General features: G+C 43.8%; 1 protein-coding gene across 1 annotated transcript; it reads left to right on the top strand.

Moving 5' to 3' along the window:
- Positions 1–362: 362 nt before the first annotated feature.
- LOC112109950 (acyl-coenzyme A synthetase ACSM3, mitochondrial-like) lies at positions 363–24563 on the top strand. The gene is made up of 15 exons (XM_026650773.1): positions 363–504; positions 2241–2358; positions 6308–6583; positions 8823–9036; positions 12128–12335; positions 12962–13105; positions 14110–14266; positions 16870–16949; positions 17202–17325; positions 19078–19158; positions 19305–19406; positions 21029–21156; positions 21243–21342; positions 22280–22399; positions 23506–24563. Exons 3-15 carry the CDS (start codon positions 6386–6388, stop codon positions 23590–23592), a joined length of 1743 nt encoding a protein of 580 aa, XP_026506558.1. The 5' UTR covers positions 363–504; positions 2241–2358; positions 6308–6385; the 3' UTR covers positions 23593–24563.
- Positions 24564–26214: the final 1651 nt, after the last annotated feature.

Genomic DNA, 26214 nt, shown 5'->3' with positions numbered 1-26214 from the left:
GTCGGAGTGGGGACATCCTAGCCCCTGTCCCCAGTGACCCACAATAAGACTGGGGGTTAAGCCCCCAGGGATCCTGGGCCCAGTCTTATCGGGGTTACTAGGACTCTGCTGCAGGGGAGAGTGGAAGCGAAGTCCTCAAGGTCAGGCAGGCATCTAGGTAAAAGGAGTTGTGGCAGGGACTTAGATCCTTTCACCAGCCAATTCCACCAGGGTAGTATAGAAGCCAGGAAAATTTCTCACAGTAGCGGGACCATTTCCCCACATACAGAGGCATTACAAAGTGAGAAAAAACATAAAAGGAACAAAAAAATTCTTACATTTTAACTTTAACTTGCATTTTACAATTTACAATTTTTCAGGGCTTCTTCAGACAGTAGACTAATAACCGGCACCACCTTCATCTGGTCATCTGGGTACAAGGATGGCCTCATCAGGAACAGCAAGTGGCACTGATTGATAAACCCTCAGAACTTGTGGCAGTCTGCATCAAACCGTTCTGGCAAGGTGATTTCTGGACCACATTCCTGCTATTGGAGGGAGGCATTCTCTAGCTGCAGTTGGACAATTTGGTTCTGGAGGGTCTAGTACAGGGACTCTGTCTCGGGGAGGAAGAGGGGTGTGCAGCACTCAAGTGCTCCATCAAGGCCCTGCGGTACAGTACAGTGGAGTCTATGCAAACTGTCAGGCGCTGACTCCCAATAGTTAGGCCTGGTGGTTGGAGTGGAGATCAAAGTCAGATGTAGGATCAGGATTGGGCTGAGGGTATGCTGGAACCAAGATCCGGGGACAGGCTTGGGTCAGAACTGAGATCAGAGTCTGTAAACAAGCCAAAAGCAGTACTGTAGCTAGAATCCAAGTGCAGGCCAAAGGTCAAATCTTCATTGTCAGAGTCTGAGGAGGGCAGGAGGCAGAGGCAAGACTGATGCACGATTCATTAACAACATTGGAGCAAAGTCAGACTAGGGCAAGGACAAGACTGGAACAGGTCTCAGGCAAGGCTGGGGAAGGAACAGGCACTAGATCAGGAGCAGCTTGGGAGTCTATAATAGGGTGACCAGATGTCCTGATTTTATAGGGACAGTCCCGATTTTTGGGTCTTTTTCTTATATAGGCTCCTATTACCCCTCACCCCCGTCCCGATTTTTCACACTTGCTATCTGGTCACCCTAGTCTATAAAGGCAGCAGGTTTCCTGGTTGGGTAATGCTGTTGCACAGACTGATCTACATCTCTGGTGGGGTGGGGGTAATACCTGACCCTGGGGATCATCTAATCCAGGGATAGGCTACTGCTGCATGCCAGAAGGCTGAGTCATTGCAGCCACTGAGAAAAGGGTAAATACGTGCAGTGAGATGTTGCTGCAAGCCTGAGTGGTGATTCACAGTGGCTCTGTAAGAGGGGCAGCTGAGAGAGTAGCCCTGGTTTGGCTACAGGTTTGTCTCACATATACCAAGAAAGCCACCAAAACCAAAGCAGTATTGATGGAGGCAGTTGCTGGGTTTGGCTACAAATATCGGCATTGCTTTAGTCTTGCCATGCCCATAGTAGGTGCAGCTGACCAAGACAACAAGAATCAAAACCATTAATCCACCACCTTTCAGCCTTCCTCAGCACCCACATTTCACTGTTTTGAATGCATGTTGCTAATCCTCCAAGGAGTCCCAAGCAGGGAAATTCCCAAAACAAAGTCAAGAAGAAAAATGATTTTTAAAATTGTGAGGCAGTTTTGTACATTATAAAGGAAAAATAAAGTACACAAACAAAATATTTACTTGCTGGTATTTGTCAGATGAAATCCAGAGGATTAAGTCAAACTCATAACATTCATATTTATTAAACACTATTCAGCAATATAGATAAACACACAGGACTAGGTTTTCTGTTGGTGCAATCCAGTTAAAGTGAATGGAGTGAGAGCAGCAGTTAATTTGGCTCCAAAAAGCTCTAAATGAGATCTAAACACAAAATGATATTCAAGATCCTAATCTGTATTATCAGCAATATTTCCTCTGTCTGATACCCACATAAGGTGAGAGAAAAATATATGTAAAGAACTTTTTTATCTGCTTTAGAACACTGAGAAATGCCCTGTTTACCTATTTAAAAATAGCATTTAGAACAAACTTTATTTTAGCAAATAAAATCTGTGTGTTTCAGAGTGAAAGTTAATATTTACTTCTATGTTCTGAAATCCTTAAGAGGTCCTGCAAGGAGCTCTCCGTGACTTTCTGTTCTCCCCAGTGTGTTACAGTTCAGCCTGTGGAATGTGAGTAGCTGGCAATTGACCTGCAAGTTCAACATCTTTCCTAAATTCCAGAAAATCCGAAAAAAGATATTACAAAACTGGAGTCACCATTAGGTGAGTTTTTGGTTGCTTGCTCAGTTGGTTGCTTTTTTTGTATTTGTTTATAAAACTTTTAAAATCATTGAACCTAAACACTGGACATAAAATAGATAGACTACTATGCTGATATCTAAGTTGAGCCTAATTCGTTCACCCAGGGCCGGCTCCAGGCACCAGACGAGAAAGCACGTGCCTGGGGCGGCACATTGTAAGGGGCGGCATTCCGGCCAATCTTCGGGCGGCCAGCCCAGCCCTGAAGGGGCACGGACCCCGACCGGGGGGTCAGGAACTAGTGATCCCCGCTGCTCATTGTGCCGCCGGGCTCCCCGGGACGCATCACTCCCCGCCGCCTGCACCGGCCTCCGCCTCCCGCGCCGCTCTGAGCCCAGCCCGGCCGAGCCGCCTTTAAAGGAGCGGCTGAGCCAGCACCTCATACAGCCCCCGGGCACTGGAAGGAGGGAGGGTTCTACGGCGGCCCGGCAGGCAGCGGAGGCAGGGACGGTTCTGCGGCGGCCCGGCGGGCAGCGGAGGGGCGGGCCCCACTGATCCCGGCGCCGTTTGCACTGTGCTGAGCCCCGCTGCAATGCCGGCCCCATGCGGAGGTCGCAGACCCCAGCCAGCGCTGCCTGTGTCGGCCCCCTTGGAGCCTGCCTGGCTGGGAGAGGCACCCCAAGGCCGGAGGGGGGAGCCCCTCTCACCTGACTGCAAGCGGACTGCAGCGCCTGGCTGTCCACGGGCGGAGGGAGTGGGCGGGTGCCGCCCTTCACCCCCCTGCAAGCCGCCTTGACCGCCCTCCACGCGCTCCCTGCGGCTGCCGTTTGTTTTTGGGTTTTTTTTTGCTTTGGCAGTCCGGCCGCCTTTTTTTTTTTTTTTTTTGCCTGGGGCAGCAAAAAAGCTAGAGCCGGCCCTGCGTTCACCTATAAAATAAGTTTTTAAAAAAGACAATTCAATCTTACAAAACAGGAAAGCTATAAGTAAACCCATGTTAGAAGGGTTTCATTATTGAGATGATCAGTTGGAGAAGAGACAGATGGGGATGGGAGAACCTGGTTTGCCAAATTTAGACCTCACTTGTAGCTTGTGGGTCCTAGATTTAGAACAGGAGTAGGCAACCTATGGCACGCATGCCGAAGGCGGCACACAAGCTGATTTTCAGTGGCACTCACACTGCCCGGGTCCTGGCCACCGGTCCGGGGGGCTCTGCATTTTAATTTAATTTTAAATGAAGCTTCTTAAACATTTTAAAAACCTTATTTACTTTACATACAACAATAGTTTACCGTATATACTCGTTCATAAGCCGAATTTTTTTAGTAAAAAAAGGGAAGCACCAGAGAAGGGGGTCGGCTTATGAACAAGTATAGAGAGGGAGAGGTGGGACACAGTCCCTCCCCCCAACAGAGGGAGCAAGGAGAGGCAGCACAGCCAGCAGAGCCAGAAGGGAAGAGGCGGGGCCAGAGTCTCTCTGCTTCTGGCCACTCTGCTCTCCCCCGAGCCTCCGAAGCAGCTGCAGCTCCGGGGCTGGCAGGCTGCAGCTGTGCCGCTCACAGGGCCAGCTCCAGGCACCAGCTTAGCAAGCAGGTGCTTGGGGCAGCCACTCCGGAGAGGGGCGGCATGTCCAGCTATTCGGCGGCAATTCGGCGGAGGGTCCCTCACTCCCACTCGGAGTGAAGGACCTCCCGCCGAATTGCCGCCTAAGTGCCACAAATCGCGATCGCGGCTTTTTTTGGGGAGTGGGTACTGCTTGGGGCAGCAAAAACCCTGGAGCCGGCCCTGGCCGCTCGGCCCTGCCCCCCAGAGCAGGCTGTGGCCACGCCGCCGGAGCACGCTGCGGCCGTGCCACCTGGCCCAGCCTGCTGGAACATGCTGCAGCCATGCCGCCTGGGCTGGCCCACCGGAGCAGGCTACGGCCACGCTGCCCAGCCTGCCGGAGCAGCTCCAGCCAGGTCAGAGACATCCTCCCCTGGCCTTCCCCAGATAAGGTGGGAAGGGATGGGATGGGGAGAGTGTGGGGGTCCCAGGCTAGGGGTGGAGTCAGGTGGGGGGTGGTCACAGCGGTTACTCCCCTGACTCCCAGCTTCTCCCCCCACAAAAATTTCCCCACCAGTTGCTGTCCCGGCCCATCAGGGTAAGCAGCTGGTGCGCCCGGACACTTTGTTTACTTAGGTTTACCTCTGTGCCTGCGGACCCTCAAGGTAAACAAACCATCTCGGCCTGCCAGCGGCTTATCCTGATGGCCCGGGAGCCAAAGTTTGCTGACCCCTGAATTATAAGGTCGGCTCATGAACGGGTTATAAAAATTTTCCATTTTTACTTATCCATATTGGGGGGGTTGGCTTATAAACAAACCGGCTTATGATCGAGTATATGCATAGTTATATATTATAAACTTATAGAAAGAGACCTTCTAAAAACGTTAAAATGTATTACTGGCACGCGAAACCAAATTAGAGTGCATAAATGAAGACTCGGCACACCACTTCTGAAAGGTTGCCGACCCCTGATTTAGAACAAAAGTTGAAACTCTAGCATCTTAGTTTCTTTTGGCACCAGCAGAACAAATTCCAAGCTTCTGAATATTTTTTCTTTGATTCTGCTATTGTCCTAGATCAGGGGTGAGCAAACTTTTTGGCCCAATGGCCACATCTGAGTGTAGAAATTGTATGGCAGGCCATGAATGCTCACAAAATTGGGGTTAGGGTGCGGGAGGGGGTGAGAGCTCTGGCTGGGGGTTCGGGCTCTGGAGTGGGGCCAGAAATGAGGAGTTCAGGGTGCGGAAGTGGGCTCCGGCTGGGGGTGCAGGCTCTGTGGTGGGGCTGAGGATGAGGGGTTTGGGGTGCAGGAGGGTGCTCCAGGCTGGGACCGAGGGGTTCGGAGGGCAGGAGGGGGATCAGGGCTGGGGCAGGAGGTTGGGGCATGGGGGCGTGGCTCGGGTGCAGGCTCCTATGAGGAGGCGTGGCCAATAGGAGCTGTGGGGTGGTGCTTGGGGTGGGGAAGTATGCGGAGCGGAGCCCCCTTGCTGCCCCACACGTAGGAGACGGAGGGGGGACATGCCGCTGCTTCTGGGAGCAGCGTGGCGCAGTCCCCTACCCTGATCCCGCTCCCCAGCAGGGCGAGCCCCAGATCCTGCTCCCCAGCGGGAGCTTGAGGGCCGGATTAAAACAGCTGGCGGGCCGGATGCAGCCCGCGGGACATAGTTTGCCCACCCCTGTTATAGATGGAGAGAGAGAATAACCTTCAAAGAAGAAGAGTAGCTGATTATATGTCACAGACATCCTGTTAGTTAGAATGCCATTTCTTCTAAATCTAAATGCCCCATATGAGCAAGGAGAATTGTTTAACATGACTGTTATTCATAATACTTGTGTTATCAAAAAGCTTCTTTGGGGCAAATCCTTCCTCTGCCTTATAGGTGTTCTGCAGAGTAACTTGTGCAGTTCCAAGGTATAGGGTGAGGAATGGGGGATTTGGAGAGCCCAGAAAGGGGCGCTTAGCCCCCGTGCACTGTGGTTTCCTGTTTTGCAAGGTCTCATTGTGCACTGATGCTGCAAAGTGGCTTTATAGGTGGGGCTGTGAATCTGCCCTTTTATAAATTTGTTAATATTCACATTGGGGTGGCATTGACATCATAGAGGATAGACCACCCCTGACTCTGGAGCAGTGACAAAGGGTTTTCCTGCTACTCCACCACTTGGGGATGGATACCTTCCTCCAACACCCTGAGGAAGTTCCCCAATGCCCATCCTGGCTGCCCAGGCTTTCCTCTGGGGCCAGGATTTGGGTCTGTGGGAAACATCATGGTGTTAAGCACACTCCTTCTTCTGCTTTTGCCACGTACTCCAGTGAGATAAGGATCAGACCTTTGGCATAGATCATGTAACTGATTTGTATTACTTTGGACCATCAATATTGTTTTTTCAGACAGCTCTCAGTATAAATTTTTATGTAAATAATTTCATTGCAGGTCAAAAGCCCTTCACAGAATATTCTTCTTCGATGTTTATATAATCTAAACCAAGAACTCTGACAAGGTTTTTGTGCCATGAAGTTTTTATTTAAACTCCAGATTTTTAACTCTGTTTGGACCCCGAAGTCACCTTGTAGATTCTTCAGCAAACATTGCCGAGGATTTGCCCCTCAAAATATCTCTGGCTATGAATCCCCGAGCCTCTATAAAGAGTTGCCAGAGCACTTTAATTTTGCAAGTGACGTTTTGGACAAATGGAGTAAAATGGAAAAGGTAACATATTTTGTCTCCTTGGTTCCAATATTTTCTTTCATTTTTGTCTGGTGTTATATCATGTTATAGATACCAGTTCCAAAACATGTGATCTCTGTAATGATCCTTTCATAGTAGATGATAACTATTTTGCTGCTATAGGATACTTTCAAGGGTGTCACATAAATAACTGAACTGTTCGGAAAAACTTTTGTCCCAAGTTTTCCATCTGAAAAATGTTGCTTTGATTAAACAAAAAAATTGCACAAAATCATATCAATTTTGATGAAATTCCCATTAAAATTAAAATAAAAAGTTTCATTTTGGAAAATTAAATTTTGATTTTATGCAGTCTAGTTGTAGCTGTGTCAGTCCCACAGCGTTAGAGAGGCAAGGTGGGTAAGGTAAGATCTTTTATTGGACCAGCTTCTGTTTGTGGGAGAGAAAGCTGGTCTCTCTCAAAAATGAAGTTGGTCCAATAAAAGATCTTATCTCACCCACCTTGTCTCTCTTTTTTGATTTTGTCATTTTATATGACATTTATTAATTTTACATTAATACACAGCATCTTATATTATGCACTACTACTGCTCACATGCTGTTATTCAGAATGAAAACAAATTACAAAATGTTGAAATGTACTATGAAATGGAAATTCCAAATTTCAACCAGCTCTAGTGAATAGTCAAAATGCCATTAAGAGTATTTGCTGCTTCACATGCCAACATATGATCATATTTAGGATCAGGGCATAAGTAGAAAAGACTGAGAAGGGAAATATTATTAGTCCCATTTTATTGATAGGGAACTAAGACACAGAGAGATTAAATGACTTGCCCACGGTCACAACAGAAGTTTGTTGCAGAGCTGGGAAATAAACCTGCATTATCTCCTTCATCCCAATCCTCTGATTTAACCACAAGCCTAGCCTTCTGCTCCTGGGCCCTGCTTCAGGAAAGCATCTCTATTCAGGAAAGCACTTACATCCCATTTAAGTCAAATGGCTGAAAATTAAGCATGTATTTAAGAGCTTTCCTGAATTCGTGCCTTACCCCCTGATTCTGCCAACATTGACATATGTGCTTAACTTTACACACGGTAGGTAGTGAAATCAGTGGGACTATCATGTTCTTAAAGTTATGCACATGCCTAAGTGTTTTTCAGGATCATGGTCAATAATTGGAATCAATTAAAGCATTCAGAAAATGTCTCAATTCAGTATTTTTATCAGGGGATAATATTTAAGAGAAGTAATATATTTAGCTATTTTGCATAAAAATAGATACACAGGGAACTTAGGTTTAAAAATGTCAAAAGAATAAATAATTGTATGTTTTCAATAAGATGGGCTAAAACCATCATAATTTATGTTAGAAACTTTTTTTGTGCTCTCACAAAGCCTAATCCTGCAGTCATGGACAGTCTTATCTTCACAGGGAGTCCGTGATTGGGGCTGCTGTACATTTTCACCTGCGTATGTTACTTGTAATGGTCTGTTGTTTAAAGAATGGTTATGTTTCTCATTAACTTCTCAATGCAATTTTATATGATGATCATTTCTTGTTTACCAGTAGTTCTAAGCACTACTGTAATAGAAATAACAATCATCTTCATTATGTGTTCTGGACCATGTTTAAAGGAAGCAGGTTAAGGATCTTGTACACATGGAGTTATACTAATAACATAAAGAGTCGACAGTTCTTTTCCCATAACCATGATTGTAATCTATGGCAAAACATGTCCAGAGGTAAACCTTCCCACAGGAGGGCCTAAACCTGCACATTTCATATGGTAACAAGGCATCGTTATGCATAGCTTGGGCAGCTCAGAAGATGAGAAGCAAATTCTCCAATGTACTTGATTAACAAGCACATATTAGATTTGGGATATAAGCCCACAAGCCTATAAATTCTTACACACATGCTTACCTTTAACCACAGGGTTAGTCCTGCTGAAGTCAAGGAGACTGCGCCTCTGCTTGAAGTTAAGCAATTGTGTGTTTGAAGCATTGGGTCTCCTCTTGATTGTTGCATTACACCTCTACCCCGATATAACGCTGTCCTCGGGAGCCAAAAAATCTTACCACGTTATAGGTGAAACCACGTTATATCGAACTTGCTTTGATCTGCCGGAGTGCGCAGCCCCGCCCTCCCTGGAGCACTGCTTTACCGCGTTATATCCGAATTCATGCTATATCAGGTTGCGTTATATCGGGGTAGAGGTGTATTTACACATTTTCCTAATTTCTTGTCTTTGCCAGAATGGAGAGAGAGCCTCCTCAATCCCAGCTCTCTGGTGGGTAGGTGATCAAGGCAATGAGGTAAGGTGGGGTTTTGAGGAGCTGGGATTTCTATCCAGGAAAGCAGCCAATGTACTCTCTGATGCATGTGGTCTGAAAAAGGGAGACAGAGTTATAGTGATGCTACCCCGGATACCAGAATGGTGGTCAATAACAGTGGGCTGCATAAGAACAGGTCAGTACAAAGAATAATAAGTGACTGAATTTATTTGTATTTCAGTAATGCTTATAGACCCCAACTGAATTCCATTAAACTAGGCACTGTACCAACAGGGCAAGAAACAGTCCCTGTCCTGAGGAGATTAGTCTAAGGCCCCAGTACTTCAAAGATTTCTGCGCTTAATTTTGCACACTGTGACCTGTCCCATTGAAGCCAAAGGGAATGCTTAGAGTGTGTAAAGTTGAGCACTTGAGTAAGATTTTGCTGGATCAGGGTCGGAGTAGAAAAGACTGACAAAGGAAATATTGCAGTGTTGTAGCAGGGTTGGTCCCAGGATATTAGAGAGACAAGGTGGGTGAATGTGACAGGGTACAATCTGGGCTGTTGAACTGCTGTGTCCCCTAAATTCTCTAGCCTGGGGTGTCTTTTACATTGCTTTGCTGTGAGAACATCCACTTCTGGCCTGTTCATACAGCCTTCAGCATCTAAAATCACTCCCAGCTAAGTTACATGAATGCTCTGGCCAGCCACTCATGAATTAAATACAGACAACATCCACAAATTCCCAGTCCCAGCCTTGTCCCCCAGAAATGTGCGTCTTGTACTGCTCAAAACTGTACTGAACAATGCAAGCTCATATAAAGTCTGTCATTGCATCAATGGAAAATAATATGCACCATCTTTGTTATCCCAAATGGAGTTCCCACACACTTTAATCCAAGCACACAGTTAAGATAAAACAAGAAGATAAGTTTATTAACTTCAGAAAGATAGATTTTAAGTGATTACAAGTAATGATGCATAAAAGTCAGAATTGGATACAAAAGAAATAAAGAAGTAAAACGCAAGCTAATACCTCACTTAACAAGCTAAGTGAACTTAAAAACAAAGTTATGTCTCACCGTATGTTTATAGCAGTCTGTACTGGCTGATAAGCCCCCTTTCAGTCAGGAGCACCCCTCCCCCAGTTCAATGATGCTTTCTTTGACTTTCGAGCATTGTAGCTGCTGTGAGTAGAGATGGGGATAGAGAGAAGTGATTTGTATTGTGGGTGTCCTCCATTCTTATACCTTTCTCCCCTCTTTGAGGATTATCTCCAGCGGGGGTTCAGGCAACAGCCAGTCTGTTTACATGGAAACTCCAGCCATTTTCATTGCCAATATGTAAAGTTCTCACTCACGCCCTTGTTCTTGCCAAAGAATAATCACTTAACTAAGTGATAGCCACTTGACTTTGTTGATAGCTGGCTGAGGTGCCAGTATGTCTTTGTCTCTGAAAAACTGGTTTTGGCCTGCTTTTCTGACTCTGGAGCATGTTACAGCAATGCTATACAGTAGAATCTTATAACTTTATATACAATATTGATACACATATTTTACTGGGACAATAATGTTCAGCAGATTATGACATTTCAAATGATACCTCGCAAGGCATACTTTGTACAAAATGTATCACAGTCTTGTAAAAGTGGTGACTATAATAGTATAGATCGTCACAGTGAGGTAATATCTTTTATTGAACCATCTTCTGCTGGTGAGAGAGACAAGCTTTCAAGTTTACCCATAGCTGAAGAAGAGCTCTGTGTAAGCTCAGAAACTTGTCTCTTTTGCCAACAGAAGTTGATCCATACAAGATACTATCTCACCCATCTTGTCACTCTAAAGGAAGTGTTATTATTTCCATTTTACAGATAGGGAACTAAGGCACAGAGAGATTAAGTGACTTGTCCAGGGTCACACTGGGAGTTTCTGGTAGAGCTGGGAATTGAACCTAGATCATCTCCTTTTCTTTTTGAAATGACTTTTCTTTTAGAAATTTCCTTCAATTTTTTTAAATTAAAAATATAAAAAATGCTTGAAATCAAAACAAGAGTTTTGTTTTAAATTGAATTAAATGTTTCATTTGATGTGAAGCAATTTTTTTCCATCTTTATGATATACCGAAATTTTGAAAATTTTCGATTTTGGTTTGATCCTAAACAATCTTTTTCAGTTTTTCAAATTCCCAGCAAACTGAAAAATCCATTATTCACACAGCTCTGCTTTCCTGAATCTCTGCCTTAGCCCCTGATCCTGCAAACATTTACACACATTCTTAGTCAGTCCCAGTGAAATCAATGGGACTATTCACGTGCTTAAAGTTAAGCACAGCTTAAATGCTTTCAGGATCAGGGTCAATAACTGACATCAATTATTAAAGCATTCAAACAATTTCCAAACTCAGTATTTTTATCAGGAGATAATATTTCAGAGAAGTAGTATATTTAGCCATTTTGCATAAAAAGATGTTTTGACATTTAAATATTGTATTGATTGTATATTTTTTAAAGAAATTCATGACAAAATATTAATATAACAGAGCCCATTTTACAAAGGAGAAAGCTGAGGCACATAGTTTAAATGATGTGTGAGCCTCATGGGGCTACAGGAGGGGGCATCCCCCAGACAACGTGGCCTTAGTATTGGCAGCAAAATAACGTTATCTCCCAGAAGATTCTTCTGCAAAGATAAAAAAGGAAGAACCTAGGGTGAAGGATTAGGTTGGGATTTCTGATTCACAATGATGCTCTACTTCAGTCTGATGTAGCTTAACTCTACTCCAGGTCATAGGCTACCACTAGGAATAAGTCTGAAGAGGCAATTGCATGGGAATTAATTCTCAAAGGCTATGGTAGATACAGGGCCGGCTCCAGGCACCAGCCAAGGGGCACCACGTCCGGGTCTTCGGTGGGAATTCGGCGGCGGGTCCCTCAGTCCCTCTCTTCCTCTTTGAGCTGCCGCCGAAGAGGAAGAGAGGGAGTGAAGGACCCGCCATGGAACTGCTGCCAAAGAATGGAGCAGCGCGATTGAGCTGCCACAGAAGCACCGCCAATCGTGGTTTTTTTTCCCCCCCCGCCACTTGGAGCGGCAGAAAACCTGGAGCCAGCCCTGGTAGATAACAGCAGCAGAAGGCATAGCACAGAAGGATAAGTACAAGGGGCCAGATGTCCAACTAATGTAAATTGGCACAGCTCTGTTGAAGCCAATGAACTTACACTGGCTAGAATCTGGCCCAAGTATTTTTAAATGTTCAGCTACTTTTAAACTTCCATTTATTGCACTTCTAGGAATTATCTATATTCCAGCAACAACCCAGCTGACAGCTAATGACATTTTCTATAGACTCCAGGCTTCTAAGGCCAAATGCATCATTACCAATGATACACTGGCACCTGCAGTGGACTCAGTTGTGTCCAAGTGCCAGTTTCTAAAAATCAGGCTAATGGTATCCGAAGGCAGGAGGGATGGATGGCTGGACTTCAAGGAACTACTCAAGTGAGTATGTCTTGCCTCAGTGAGCTAATCATCCAAATGGAAATTCAGGTGTTTCCAGCTTTGTACTGTACCCCTCCTTGTTTAAAAAGCAGTTTCAGAACTGAGATAACTCATATATTCCATGTGTTTGGGGGGAGCCAGCTCTTCCCTCATTTACCTGACAAGTCTGCATTCCAACACTAAATTAAATACAAGTATAAAAAGTTAACAGGGATGGGAGAGGAGATATGCAAATACATTTGGCTTTAAATATATAGAGGGCGAGGGAGAAGCATTAATGACAACAGAACAGGGTCATTCTGCTGAAAAAGTGTACTGAACTCTAGCTTCAGATACACACATAGGGCCATTGAAGTCAACAGAAGTCTTTCCATTGATTTCAATGAGCACTGGATCAGGCCCTCAGCTCTCATTGAATGCAAAGGGAGTTTTGTGTGTATTTCCAAGGCCAGAATTTGGCCTAATAAATCTTACTGGCCAGTGACCATTAAGAATGAGACCATATGCAGTTTAATTTGGAAAGAGAAAAGAAATGCCTGCACTTAAGTTGTAAACTAGATAAGGATTGAAGTTTCCTTTGTTGGATACCTTATCCACTCTGATGTATTCTTGTCTTTATTTTGAAGAGCTGCACGTGGTGATCATGACCCTGTTAAGACAAAGAGTCAAGAAGCAATGACTATCTACTTTACTAGTGGAACCACAGGTTACCCCAAAATGGTGCAACATTCTCACAGTAGTTTTGGTATTGGAATGACCTCGACTGGAAGGTATGTACTGAAAATACTTTGTTGCTCTGATAATCCATGGTCACAAAATGAATATGTAAAAAATACTGAATATATGATTATTTGTCTGAAAATTCATACCAGGAATGGATTGATCAATGGATTGTAGAGATGATCAAACCACAGAATTTCTGTTTTGTGGGAAATTCTGATATCTTGACATTTGTTTTCCTCCTGAATTGGATGAAAAGTCAAAATATCTAAACTTTTTGTGGGACAAAGTTCCAAAACAATTTGATTTGGCAATTTCTCAATGTTTCATTTTTTCACATTTTCAATTGAAAAAAAATGTTTCAACATTCTCAAATCAACATATTTAATGTTGGAGGACATTAATCTCTCCATCTGCCTTCACCGCCAGAGTGCCACATGGGAATGTAGTTTCAGGTCTTTCATGTCCCCATTCTTCCCTAGATGAACTACATCTTCCATGATGCACCACAGCCCCTCCCTGTGGTTGAGGTGCTGCAGCATATCATGGGACTCCCAAATAAAAATATTTAATTTTGTTTTCCTGATGGAAAATTCAGCCAAAATAGATTCTGCCAAAATAGATCCCTACAGAAATTGTTTATTTTGATGAAACTCCTTTTTCTGATGAGAAATGTTTCTTTCAAAAAATGTTGACCAGCCTATTCACTATGTCTAGTTACTTTTTAAACAGGAGAATAAGAAATATCTGTTCTCCCATCAAGAAGCTGAAACAAAACCATGTGACTTAGGTGAGCAATCACACAAGTATAAAGAATAATGAATAGATTATTTGAACAGTTGGCAAACATCTCACAGGGATGTTAGCATTCAACTACTCGCAGTATAATTCTGACTAATGAATCCACTCATAGGAATCAGGATTAGTTCATGAACAGAAAAAAGAGCCATGTTCATTCACAACGAATAATTCCATCCACTCCCCATTTGTACATTCACTTTTATTTTTCTATTCAGTGTTTTTCCATTATGATTTTTTTTGTCATTACCACCAGGTTTTGGTTGGATTTAAATCCCTCTGACATATTGTGGGGCTTGTCTGACCCAGGCTGGGTAAAATTTGCCTATGGCTGTTTCTTTTCTCCATGGATTCAGGGAGCGTGTATCTTTACACACAGAATGCTGCAGTTTGAGGCAACAACCGTCCTGAATGTAAGAATAAAAACATCAAGATGTGGTTTCAGCCATAACTGATATGTGCAAAACAGATGGTAAAAAAGGATAATATCCGAAGTAACTTTAAAATAACATAAAAATCATGAGACTATGAGGGGAGGCAATGTTGTCTAGTAGTGTCATCCCCGGGTAGGCTGCCTCTTTTGTGCACCCCTTTCAAGTGACAGGCCTGTGCCTCCACTCCTCTTTGGGAGTGGGACCCCACGATCCAACTAGTCTCTACTGGGTCGCTGGGTTACATCCCCCTGGATGTCAACCGAGATACATAGCAGGCCCAAAAGGCTTGGCACCTGAAAGAGTTTCCCTTCAGGAGCCTGGGGTGGTAATAGTATGAAGCAGCTTCTTCAATATATAGTATAACTTATTTACCAAAAGGTGCACAGCACTCAGAAAAATTGATTTAAAATAACAGAGATCTATGCGCATACTGTCTTACCTACACTTAGGAGTCCGATGGCACCTTAAAGACTGACACATTTATTTGGGCATAAGCTTTCGTGGGTAAAAAACCACTTCTTCAGATGCATGGAGTGAAAATTACAGATGTAGGCATTATATTATTGACACATGAAGAGAAGGGAGTTACCTCACAAGTGGAGAACCAGCGTTGACAGGGCCAATTCAATCAGGGTGGATGTAGTCCACTCCCAATAATTGATGAGCAGGTGTCAATTCCAGGAGAGACAAAGCGGCTTTTGTAGTGAGCCAGCCACTCCATCCCTATTCAAGCCCAAATTAATGGTGTTAAATTTGCAAATGAATTTTAGTTCTGCAGTTTCTCTTTGAAGTCTGTTTCTGAAGTTTTTTTGTTCAAGTACGGCTACTTTTAAATCTGTTAGAGAATGTCCAGGAAGATTGAAGTGTTCTCCTACTGGCTTTTGTATGTTATCATTACTGATGTCCGATTTGTGTCCATTTATTCTTTTATGTAGAGACTGTCCGGTTTGGCCAATGTACATGGCAGAGGGGCATTGCTGGCACATGATGTCATATATAACATTAATAGATGTGCGGGTGAATGAGTCCCTGATGATGTGGCTGATGTGGTTGGGTCCTCTGATGGTGTCACTAGTGTAGATATGGGGACAGAGTAGGCAACGAGGGTCGTTACAGGGATTGGTTCCTGGGTTAGTGTTTCTGTGGTGTGGTAGCAAGTTACCCATCATAAACAAACATACAAAATCATGCACCATATTCACTGTCATAACTATAAAGGGAAGGGTAACAGCCCTCCTGTGTACAATACTATAAAATCCCTCCCGGCCAGAGACTCCAAAATCCTTTTACCTGTAAAGGGTTAAGAAGCTCAGGTAACCTCGCTGACACCTGACCCAAAGGACCACTAAGGGGACAAGATACTTTCAAATCTTGGTGGGGGGAAGGCTTTTGTTTGTGCTCTTTGTTTTGGGGGGAGTTCGCTCTTGGGACTAAGAGGGACCAGACATCAATCCAAATCTTTCTGAACAAGTCTCTCATATTTCAAACTTGTAAGTACAGCCAGGCTAGGCGTGTTAGTTTTATCTTTGTTTTCTCAACTTGTAAATGTACCTTTTGCTAGGGTGTTTACCTCTGTTTGCTGTAACTTTGAACCTAAGGCTAGAGGGGGGTCTTCTGGGCTCTTTAATTTGATTACCCTGTAAAGTTATTTTCCATCCTGATTTTACAGAGATGATTTTTACCTTTTTCTTTAATTAAAAGCCTTTTTTAATAACCTGATTGATTTTTCCTTGTTTTTAGATCCAAGGGGGTTGGATCTGGATCCACCAGGAGTTGGTGGGAGAAAGGAGGGGGGATGGTTAATTTCTCCTTGTTTTAAGATCCAAGGGGTTTCATCTGTGTTCACCAGGGAGTTGGTGGAAGAGTCTCTCAAGGCTACCCAGGGAAGGGAGTTAGCCCATTGGGAGTGGTGGCAGCGGACCAGATCTAAGCTGGTAATTAAGCTTAGAAGTTTTCATGCAGGCCCCCACATCTGTACCCTAAAGTTCAGAGTTGGGAAGGAGCCTTGACATTCACAAAAAGTAATACAGCTATTTCCCAGTTCTCTACATAAGGGCAGTGGACTGGGAGTCAGGAAATATAGTTCTGCTCTCAGCTCTATCACTGAGCTTCTGGGTGACCTCAAGCAAGTCACATCATCTTCCTATCCCACAGTTTCCCCATCTGCAAAGGGACGATAATCAAACTTTACCCTCTTTTGTAAAGTGTATTGAGATCTCTGAGTAGAAAGTGCTAAAGAAGTGTTAAGTATTTTTATTACTTTCTCTTCACTTGTGCCTATCACTGTGGGAGGAAAATGGTTAACTCCAAAACATAAGCAAGTTAACTTTCAAATAAATATAGATAAAAAAGAAAGGAACAAGAACTCTTAATAGACGTGCCAGACCTAGCCCAAGACATCATTTTAGCCCTGTGCCTTTTTAGTATAATGTATTCAGTTTATTTATTGTTTGTATTGTGATGGTGCCTAGGGCCCATATTATAGACCAGAGCCCAAATGTGCTTGGCACTGTACAACAACCAAAAGACTGTGCCCCAAGGAACTAACAATGTAAATAACTTTTCTTTTCTTTCATTCATAGTGTCTGTCCAGGTTTCCTATAACCTCTTTCTGTGGTACACCAACTGTTTATCGCATGCTGGTGCAGCATGATCTTTCCAGGTACATCTAGATTGCTTACTAACCATCTCAACTAAACCATGTTCTAGCAGAATCATAGCCCTAGATTTTTTCTTTGCCAGGTTGTATTCTAACAAAATAACCATTTCAGAGGTTGAAATTCTAGTTGAACTTACTCTGTAAGTTCTTTACCAGTTACAGCTGCAGTGAATGAAGCCCAGAACCGAACCATGCCAAAGTCTCTATAGTAATGCACTTTAGTCATCCTAATCATTGTTTTAAACACTTATTAAGCTACAAGTTCAAGAGCCTGAAGCACTGCCTAAGTGGGGGTGAGCCACTCAACCCTGAAGTGATGGAGAAATGGAAAAGCAAAACAGGGATGGATATCTATGAAGGATACGGCCAGACTGAAACAGTACGTTTGCATTCAATCACACACACCTAATAAGCTTAATTCTAACTCAAGCTCATGAGGAAAGATATCAAATCCATATGGTAGGTTTCTTGCTTTATCCAGGAAAACAGGCCCCAAATTTTCAAATATAGGCAACTAACATCAGGCTACTAAATCCATATGTAGGCCCCTGAATAAAAGTAGTCTGATTTTCAAAGGTGCTAAGCACCTGCAGCCCCAGTGACTTCATTTGGAGTTTTGGGTTCTCAGCGTCTCTGAAAATCAGGCTATATTTATTCAGGAGCCTAAACATAGATTTAGGTGTCTAAGTTTGAACATTTTGGCCTAGGAATTTAATTAGGCAGCATGTTTTCCTTCAGCCAAACATCTCAGCAGCAGATTTTAAAGGGGCCATTAGCTATGCAATTAACTCATTAAATGTGTTCCAAAAACACAGTAAGGGTGTATCTTACCACTGAGCCACTGAGTGCAGGGGACCCAAAGTGGCCAATCTGGCTGGAGGGAGGGGGCAGTAAGGAGGGCATTCTGGCTACACAGCAACATTCCCTTCTTCCTCTAACCCTGTACAAACTCAGCTGGGAGGGAACAAACCAGGCCAGGTCTGGGAGATAATCATTTTTGTGTGACATCATTCCCTCTTAACTCTAGGGGGTTTCAGGTGTAGATAAATGCTGATCCTGACAGTGTTATGCTTCGTCCCTCACCTCACAGTGAACCCCACTCCACAGGTGGGGATGCAATGAGCCAGACCTATGGGCTGGGCTGGGGCATGAGGAAACAGTACAGAGGCACACAGCTTCTGCACTGATGGTCCTGGCTTCAGGTGTGTATTCAGAGATCCATGAGTTTCCAGGGATGAGTCCCAGTCAGTTCTCTGTGGTAGATAATCCTATCTTCCTAATGGAACAACCGGCAGAAAGTTCCATGTGCCTAATTCTGACCTCACACCAGGTTGTTTTTTTTACAGTTACTTAACTCTGTTGATATCAGTGGAGTCACTTCAGATCTACACAGGTTTAAGTGAGAGGACACCTAAGCCCCATGTGTCTAAACTTGTAGAATAGGGTGACCAGATGTCCCGATTTTATAGGGACAGTCCCGATTTTTGGGGCTTTGTCGTATATAGGCGCCTATTACCCCCCACCCTCTGTCCCGATTTTTCATACTTGCTGTCTGATCAGCCTATTGTAGAATCACCAGCACCCTTGTAGGAAAAATCTGTGCAAGGGAAGATTTGGACATACAGGAATAAAGTCTCCAATTGTACGTGTTGACAATCATTATAATGTAGCCAATAGTAAATATCAGCTGCTGGGCCAAATTCTTCTCTCAGGCTGATATTTCTTTGAAGTTAATGGATACTTCTCTCACACAGACATACTTCTTTGTAATTAATGGAGTTAAAGTGGTGTAAAACAAATGCAAATGAGAGGAGGTTGAGTTCCAAGGGATTTAATCTGGATTTTTTCACTAGTATAGTTGAGAACAGACTTTATCCCACTGAGCCAGATCTTCAGTTGGTGTAAGTCAGGGTAACTCCATTGACTTCTTTGGAGCAATGTTGATTTACACCAACTGAAGATCAGGCCTATTGTGTTTAAAATCACAATTTTTCATTTTTCAAATGAACATTTCTACAAAAATGTTACTAGTAAAATAGATCATGCAAAATGTTTTCAGTTACAAATGTTCATATCTAAATAAAACATCAAGCACTGTATTTTGTTGCACACATACAATTTTATTTTACAGGTTTTGATATTATCAGTTTGCAAAGGGATGAAAATTAAACCTGGTGCTATGGGAAAGGCCTCTCCACCTTATGATGTTCAGGTATTTTGATACTCCTGGTCACTTTCCATCTGAAGTAAGATAAAGTTCCCACACAACACCAGAGTCTCTCAACATTTAATTCAGTACATCTCTCTGTTTAACAGAAAAACATTAAATCATTCAGGAGGGGTTTTCTCTCATTCTAGGTAATAGATGAAAATGCTAATATTCTGCCTCCTGGGGAAGAAGGAGATATTGCCATCAGAAGCAAACCAACAAGGCCATTTTGTCTTTTCTCTCACTACGTGGTAAGGAAACTTTGTATGAAATTAATCAGACTTTGAGGCCACATCTTAAATACACTGATAACTTTTTAAAGTATCTTGCTGTGGGTGTCTATATCCTTCCAAAGACAATAGCTCATGTGTCTCATAAACAGGACTTCCACTGGTGCAACCAGAGGCAGAAAGTGTACTTGTGGGTTGAGACAGAAAGCCTCTGCAATATTCCCACCCCTGAGGGACTAAGGATATGTCTCTACAGCAATCATCCAGTGTGATTGTAGCCCAAGTATACATATCTGAGCTAGCTTTAATATAGCTATCTCGGGTCCCAGAGCAGTGAAGCCGGGGCAGCATGAGCTTCAGCGCAGGTTGTACAAACCTGTCTGAAACCCTGGGTAATTACTTGAGGGTCTAGCCCGTGCTGAAACCAGTGCTGACACAGCTTCACACTTCCAGGACCTGAGCGAACTAGATTAAAGCTAGCTTTGGTATGGTGGCTCGAGCTGCAGTCACACTCAGTGACTGCATTCTAGCCATACCCTAAGAAACAGGTGACTGTGGCCAGGGATGCATTGACCCAACTCAGCCTCAGCTGATAGGGCTCCTGTGGAACACCTGGCGGATTTTTAATACTCCCTCCCCCCTTGAGCTATCCTACGGGAGGTCACACAGCAGGACTGCTGCCTGCCCTTCCTCCGGTGCATATCCTTGGAGGGGGGCGGGGCAGGCTGGCCCTGGAAAGTGTCACTAAAAGCGAGCGTGGTCCAGAGTTCAATGTTTTTAATGGTTCGTTGCAAGGAGGTGGTTTTAATGAAGAACACAGTTCTCTCATTCTTTGTCTCCTCCTCCACCCCAGTCTTCCAACTTGATTTTCTAATCATGCTATTAATGAAGGTGGATTTAAGGGCTAGCTTTTCAAAGGAGCAGACGGTGGGAGTGCCCACAAAAATATACATGGCCCTTTTGCACCTGCAAAAGCTGGCTAAAAGGGTAGGTAATGTGTAAAGATATATGCCAGATGTGTTTAACTGACTTTCTTGCACGCGTGACTTCCGCCTTCTGACTTGCCTCATGTAGCCTGTCCCAATGACCCAGGCTTGAAATGGAAAGAGACTACAAACAAGTGCCTGGACAAGCCTGTGGGCACCTAGCTGGAGCAAAAAGATATTTGCAAAATGCTTCTGTTAGCAAATGACAAAGACACATCACTACTGGTTCACAGCCAGTTTAGACACATGTTAGGGCTGCGTGACAGTACTTCTGCAGCTCAAGTGTAATCATTCGCACAGCTCTAATACAAAGTCACTTGATCTCAGAAATACAGAATGTATTCATAGTAGATCAGATCATGCTAGATTTATATAGGCTACAGCAAGACTGAAAAGGTTCAAAATAAGAACAGTTATGAAAAGTTTTGTAAGTTTTAAAAAAACTTGTATAAAGATAAGTGAGTTCTCATGAAACCTTTCCTGACGGAGTAACTATGGCCTTCTTCTGTTCAGTAACAATTTATGGTAAAACACCACTGAGGTCCTGATCTGTCTCCCATTGAAGTCCATTGGGATTTTTTCCATTGACTTCAGTGGGAGGTGAATTGGATCCTAAGGGTTCATTACCATTTGTGAGATTTCCTTTGTTGTTGTCAGGATGAACCAGAGAAAACTGCTGCATCAGAACGTGGGGATTTTTATATCACAGGAGACAGGGGCATTATGGATGAAGATGGATACTTCTGGTTTGTTGGAAGAGCTGACGACGTCATTAAATCTTCTGGGTAAGTTTGTTTTTTTTGGGTTTCCATACTAAGCCACGAGACATTGATACAGTTTGTAAATACCAAGCTCTTATTTCCTCTCCTAGGTATCGTATTGGACCATTTGAAGTAGAAAATGCCTTGATGGAGCACCCGGCAGTAGCAGAAGCAGCTGTTGTCAGCAGCCCAGATCCCATCAGAGGAGAGGTAATGAGGTTGATATTAGTGGTTATGCAAAAACACCTACTGTATATACTTGTTTAGAAATAAACTATAGCTGTCAAGGAAATCTAGGAATGCTAAAGGCCAGATTTTCAAATGTATTTAACCACTTAAAAATGCAGAGAGATGCCTAGTGGGATTTTCAAAGAGCCTAAGCAAGTTAGGTGCCTAACTCCCATTGATTTCAAAGGGAGTTAGGTGCCTACACAGATTAGGTGCTTTGAAAAAGCTGACCCTACGTTCTAGGGAAAACTGACCAGTGTTATTTTATTTGTTTTGCTGTTTAAAAATAAATTGATTAATTCTACTCCTACATACAACCAAGCAACCACAGTGACTTTGATGAATTCCAGTGGGTTCCACCGGTGAAACTGAGAGCAGACCCACTGACTTTAATGGGATATTTTACAAAACAGGCCTTTAGTTGAAAACTATGCTTGATGTTTATGCATAGGCATATACTTATATATAGATAGGGCTCAATCCTTAGGCATGCTGCAGGCTGCAGCACAACTAAAAGCAGCCACAGGGCTGCTCTAAGTTCCACTAACTTGAAACAGTGCCCTAGAGCTGTTGTGTTAGCCAGGAACCATTGAAGAGCAGTGTGCTCAAGCCACATCCCTCCTACCTCCACCTCCACCTCCTGTGCTGCGTGTTAAGAAGAGGTGGTAAAAAGCTGGCATAGTTGACTGTATGCTAGTTGAGGATTCCCACACACTGGATGAATCCTCAGATGCCTACATGGGGCAGTTTAAAGGCCCTGAATGGCACAAAGAGCCTTACTTTATGCCAGCATCTGGCCCATAATCTTACACTCCTCTCTTGAAAGCAATTTTAATGTTGCAAATTATAGTTTTCAGTTTTCATCATTGTAAATGTGATTAAATATTAGATGTTGCCTACATCTGACTGTGTCTTGTAGGTGGTGAAAGCCTTTGTTATTCTATCTCTTGACTTTGCATCACGTGATCCAGAAAAATTAACTAAGGAGCTGCAAGAGCATGTCAAAAAAGTTACTGCACCATACAAGTATCCCAGAAAGGCAAGTACCTCCAAGTGCTGAATGTAAGGGTAACTACTGACAATGCACCCCAAAATTAAAACTGTTCTGATCAAAACTAGAGATCAGATTAGAAATGTAAACAGATTTTACTTTTTAGTAAACAAATATTTTCCTCTTTATACACACCAATACTAAGCTTGGTATGTATAAATTGCTTCCACCCACTGTTCACAGGGCTCTTAGTCCAAACACTGGGCCTGATTCACTACTGTGTTACTTGAGTTTAGACTGGTGTCATTACATTGATATCAGCTGTTAGACCTGCATAAAACTGGACAGCAGTGCATCAAGCTCACAGTTTATAACCGAAGGGCTTTACATTTCCATTTGGTGTTTGAGTGGGTACTCCAACATCGGGTGGCTCGTCAGTAGCACTTGGTTTAGCTGTTATAGCCATATAGACACCCACCGAAGGCAGGGCACAGGGCCGGCTCCATGCACCAGCTTGCCAAGCAGGTGCTTGGGGCGGCCACTCTGGAGAGGGGCGGCACATCCAGCTATTCGGCGGCAATTCGGCGGACGGTCCCTCACTCCCACTTGGAGCGAAGGACCTTCCGCCGAATTGCCGCCAAAGAGCGCGATCGGGGCTTTTTTTTTTTTTTTTTCGACGGATGGGGCGGCAAAAACCCTGGAGCCAGCCCTGGCAGGGCAGAGTCTCATTGAAGTCCTAGTGGATGGAAAAGTCTGTACTATCAAATCCTGTTGCAGGATCAGGGCCGTAACTGGGAAATCTCTCTCTCTCTCTCAGATATTCGATTAGTATGTGCTCTGAAAAAGAAACCTCACTTCAGTGGATTACAGGTCCTGTCCTGCTCCCATTGAAGTTAATGGCAAAATTCCCTAGCTTTCAATGGAGCAGGACTGTTCCTGGAAAAGTTGAGGAATTACTGTGTGAGCAACTGGCTGGTCCATTTCCCGAGCAAGAAGCTCGTTCTTTTATGAACGCTGGTGGACTTTCTCCATGGTTTATCCTGAAGGAATCTCTAACCTTTACAATAGAAGTTTTGTTCCAGAAAGCAAGACAGCACCAAACCACATTTAATTTGCTATTTTTTCATAATTATTTTTATTTTTTTATAAATTAGGTGGAATTTGTTCAACAGCTACCAAAGACAATCTCTGGGAAAATCCGAAGGAAGGACTTAAAGAACAAAGAGTGGGGGAGAACTTAGCTTTGTTGTGGAATTAAGAGCATAAATTTTCATTTCTGCTATAATCATTCATTGCTTCTTCAGGCTATGACCTGTTCTCTGTTGACATCAGAAGGAGCTAGATAGTATTTGTGATGAGGAATAGACGTTGTCACTGTTTGCTGTAATTTGCAATGTTCCGGGGCCTTGCGATGGTTATGAAACTCAGTGGACTTGATTCTCCTACCTTTTACACTGATGTAAATCAAGAGAAACTTCATTCAAGGCAATACTGTGAGAGGAGAATCAGACCCTAAACTCCTCTTTATCTTTCTGTTTGATTATTTTCCATCTATGCCTTATCATTCAATACTGACTGTTACACTGCTGGCAGGTATGTGTCAAATATTGTGTAATTATTTTTAATGGTCAGATTAGCTTTATAGAATACTAGATAACGTTGAGGTGGTAATTATTGCTAAATTGTCTTCTATCAGCCACCATCTTTTTGTGCATGTTAGTTTAAAAAAAATAAAAGATTTCCTGGGTTGTGAAATTGTTAGGTCACAAAATGTTGCTGTGACAACCAAATTTTCCTCTCCAGTATTCAAGCAATGTTCTACGTCAGTGTCTTCATTAGGCATTATTAGGAGTCTGGGCCCAATGCTTGCAGCCATTAATATTATCCTACTGAGTTCCACGGTAGTAGGCACTATTCTTGTTCACAGCATCAGGTCTCGCTTCTTCCCTGACATGGTACAAATAACCACCTTTGAGGTCAATGTTACTTGTGCTCTGTGGGGGGATACTCTGACTCCAGGATTGCACAGTACTGTATATTAAGAGTAAACCCACATGCTGAAGACACTGTGATATGCTTTTTATTACTCTTTTAAAAGAACATGAAAGACAACTGAGCTTTGTGACTAAAGCAGGTTACATTTAGAGGTAATATAAAAACACTGGTAAACCAGTAAGTACAAGAAAAGTGTTATTTTATCTCAGAATCTCTGGTTCTGCTGTGAACTCACTCTAATTAAGGCTCCATGTCTGTCACGGAGGTCACAGAAGTCACGGATTCCATGACTTTCTGTGACTTCTGCAGCGGCCGGTGTGGCTGACTCCGGGGCTGCCCGAGCAGATCAGGCAGCCTGCCTGGGCCAGTCGCACCGGCCGCTTCTGGGGCAGTTTAGGTGGGGGAAGGGCTGGGGGTTGGGGTGCAGGGCGGTGCTTACCTCGGGGGAGAGGGACTCCCTGAAAACAGCGGGCACGTCCCTGCAGCTCCTAGGCAGAAGGTCTGGGGGCTCTGCACACTACCCCTGCCTGGAGGCACCGCCCCGCAGCTCCCATTGGCTGCAATTCTTGGCCAATGGGAGCTGTGCAGCCAATGGGATCTGCGGAGCCAGAATTCGAGCTTGTGGCGGGGGTAGCACGTGAAGTCCCTTTGGCCTTCCCCCCCCCAGGAGCTACAGGGACATACCGGCTACTTCTGGGGAGCTGCGCGCAGCCCAGTAGGGAGCCTGCCAGCCCCACCAACTTTCCTCCTTCCCTCCTCCCCCCCCAGCACCAGCAGGGGTCCCAGGACACACGCCGCCCCCCCGCCTCGCCTCCCAGCACCAGAGGGGGTCCTGGGCCACCCCCCACAGCACTTGCGGCACCTCTGGACCACCTCCCCAGAGCACCCGTGGCCCAGCCCAAGTTTTAGTCAGGGGTATATAGTACAAGTCATGCACAGGTCACAGGCCATGAATTTTTGTTTACTGCCCATGACCTGTCCATGACTTTTACTAAAAATACCCGTGACTAAAACGTAGCCTTAGCTATAATATGGCACTCATGAGCACATCTGTTGTAGTGCTGAGGGCCTGGGAAAATAGCAAATGTTTTATGTAAAGCTGTGGATTACCTTTCAGTAGAATTAATTCAGTTACTAATTGGCAAACAAACACAGGTCCCAGCAGAGTCTGTGCCAAGAGGTTTTCTGCAGGTGAATCTAACCACTTAAACATCCTCAGGCTTTCAAATGTATATTGCTTTGCTTTAAAACTACTAAGTACTTAATTACCACTGGTGGAATACAAAGGACTATTCTCCCCCTCACTATATCGGTGTAGATATACACTCTAATGAAGGCCCTGATGCTGCATGATTGAAGCCAAATGAGAGTTTTAACATTAACTTCAATGGGAGCAAAATCAGACAGCAAATGAAGACAGACTTGCAAAATATTTACATGCTGTAATCACTACATTTGTTACAGAAATGGGGGTGAAGCATTTCTGGCAGTGACTAACTGGCAAGGAAAGGGGGCTTTCTTTATTAATGAGTCCCTGGGGGTTGTTACATACTTCCCAGATAAGGTGTGTGCTGCCTAGCCTGCCACTTATCCAAAGACACTGTATTTTAAGTAAGCAACACAAATGACAGATTTGGAAGCTTCAGCTGCATGGGGCTGAAACATGCACTCAATAGCAGCCTTGCAAAATCCTACTTACCAAGGTCAATAATTATGTTTCAGTGAGCAAATTAAAAAACTGTTTCATTATCACAATCATGTCAATAGAGTCTGTGCATGTGCCAGCAAATATTGATGGCAGTTTTACAAAGCTGATGTAGAACGCTCAGTCCAACACCAGGATCATGTTTTGGGTTTTAACTACAAAC

Source organism: Terrapene carolina, unplaced genomic scaffold (assembly GCF_002925995.2).
Source record: "Terrapene carolina triunguis isolate 2854851 unplaced genomic scaffold, T_m_triunguis-2.0 Scaffold93, whole genome shotgun sequence".
NCBI classification, from domain to species: Eukaryota; Metazoa; Chordata; order Testudines; family Emydidae; genus Terrapene; species Terrapene triunguis.
This window is presented reverse-complemented; position numbering and strand designations above follow the sequence as displayed.

Bases quoted from the DNA above. Each gene is read 5' to 3' on its own strand.
- LOC112109950 (XM_026650773.1), top strand. From the start codon at position 6,386: ATGAAGTTTTTATTTAAACTCCAGATTTTTAACTCTGTTTGGACCCCG. The intron at 13,106-14,109 runs GTATGTACTGAA...CATTACCACCAG, and splicing joins GGAATGACCTCGACTGGAAG to GTTTTGGTTGGATTTAAATC. The intron at 21,157-21,242 runs GTAAGTTTGTTT...TTCCTCTCCTAG, and splicing joins GACGTCATTAAATCTTCTGG to GTATCGTATTGGACCATTTG.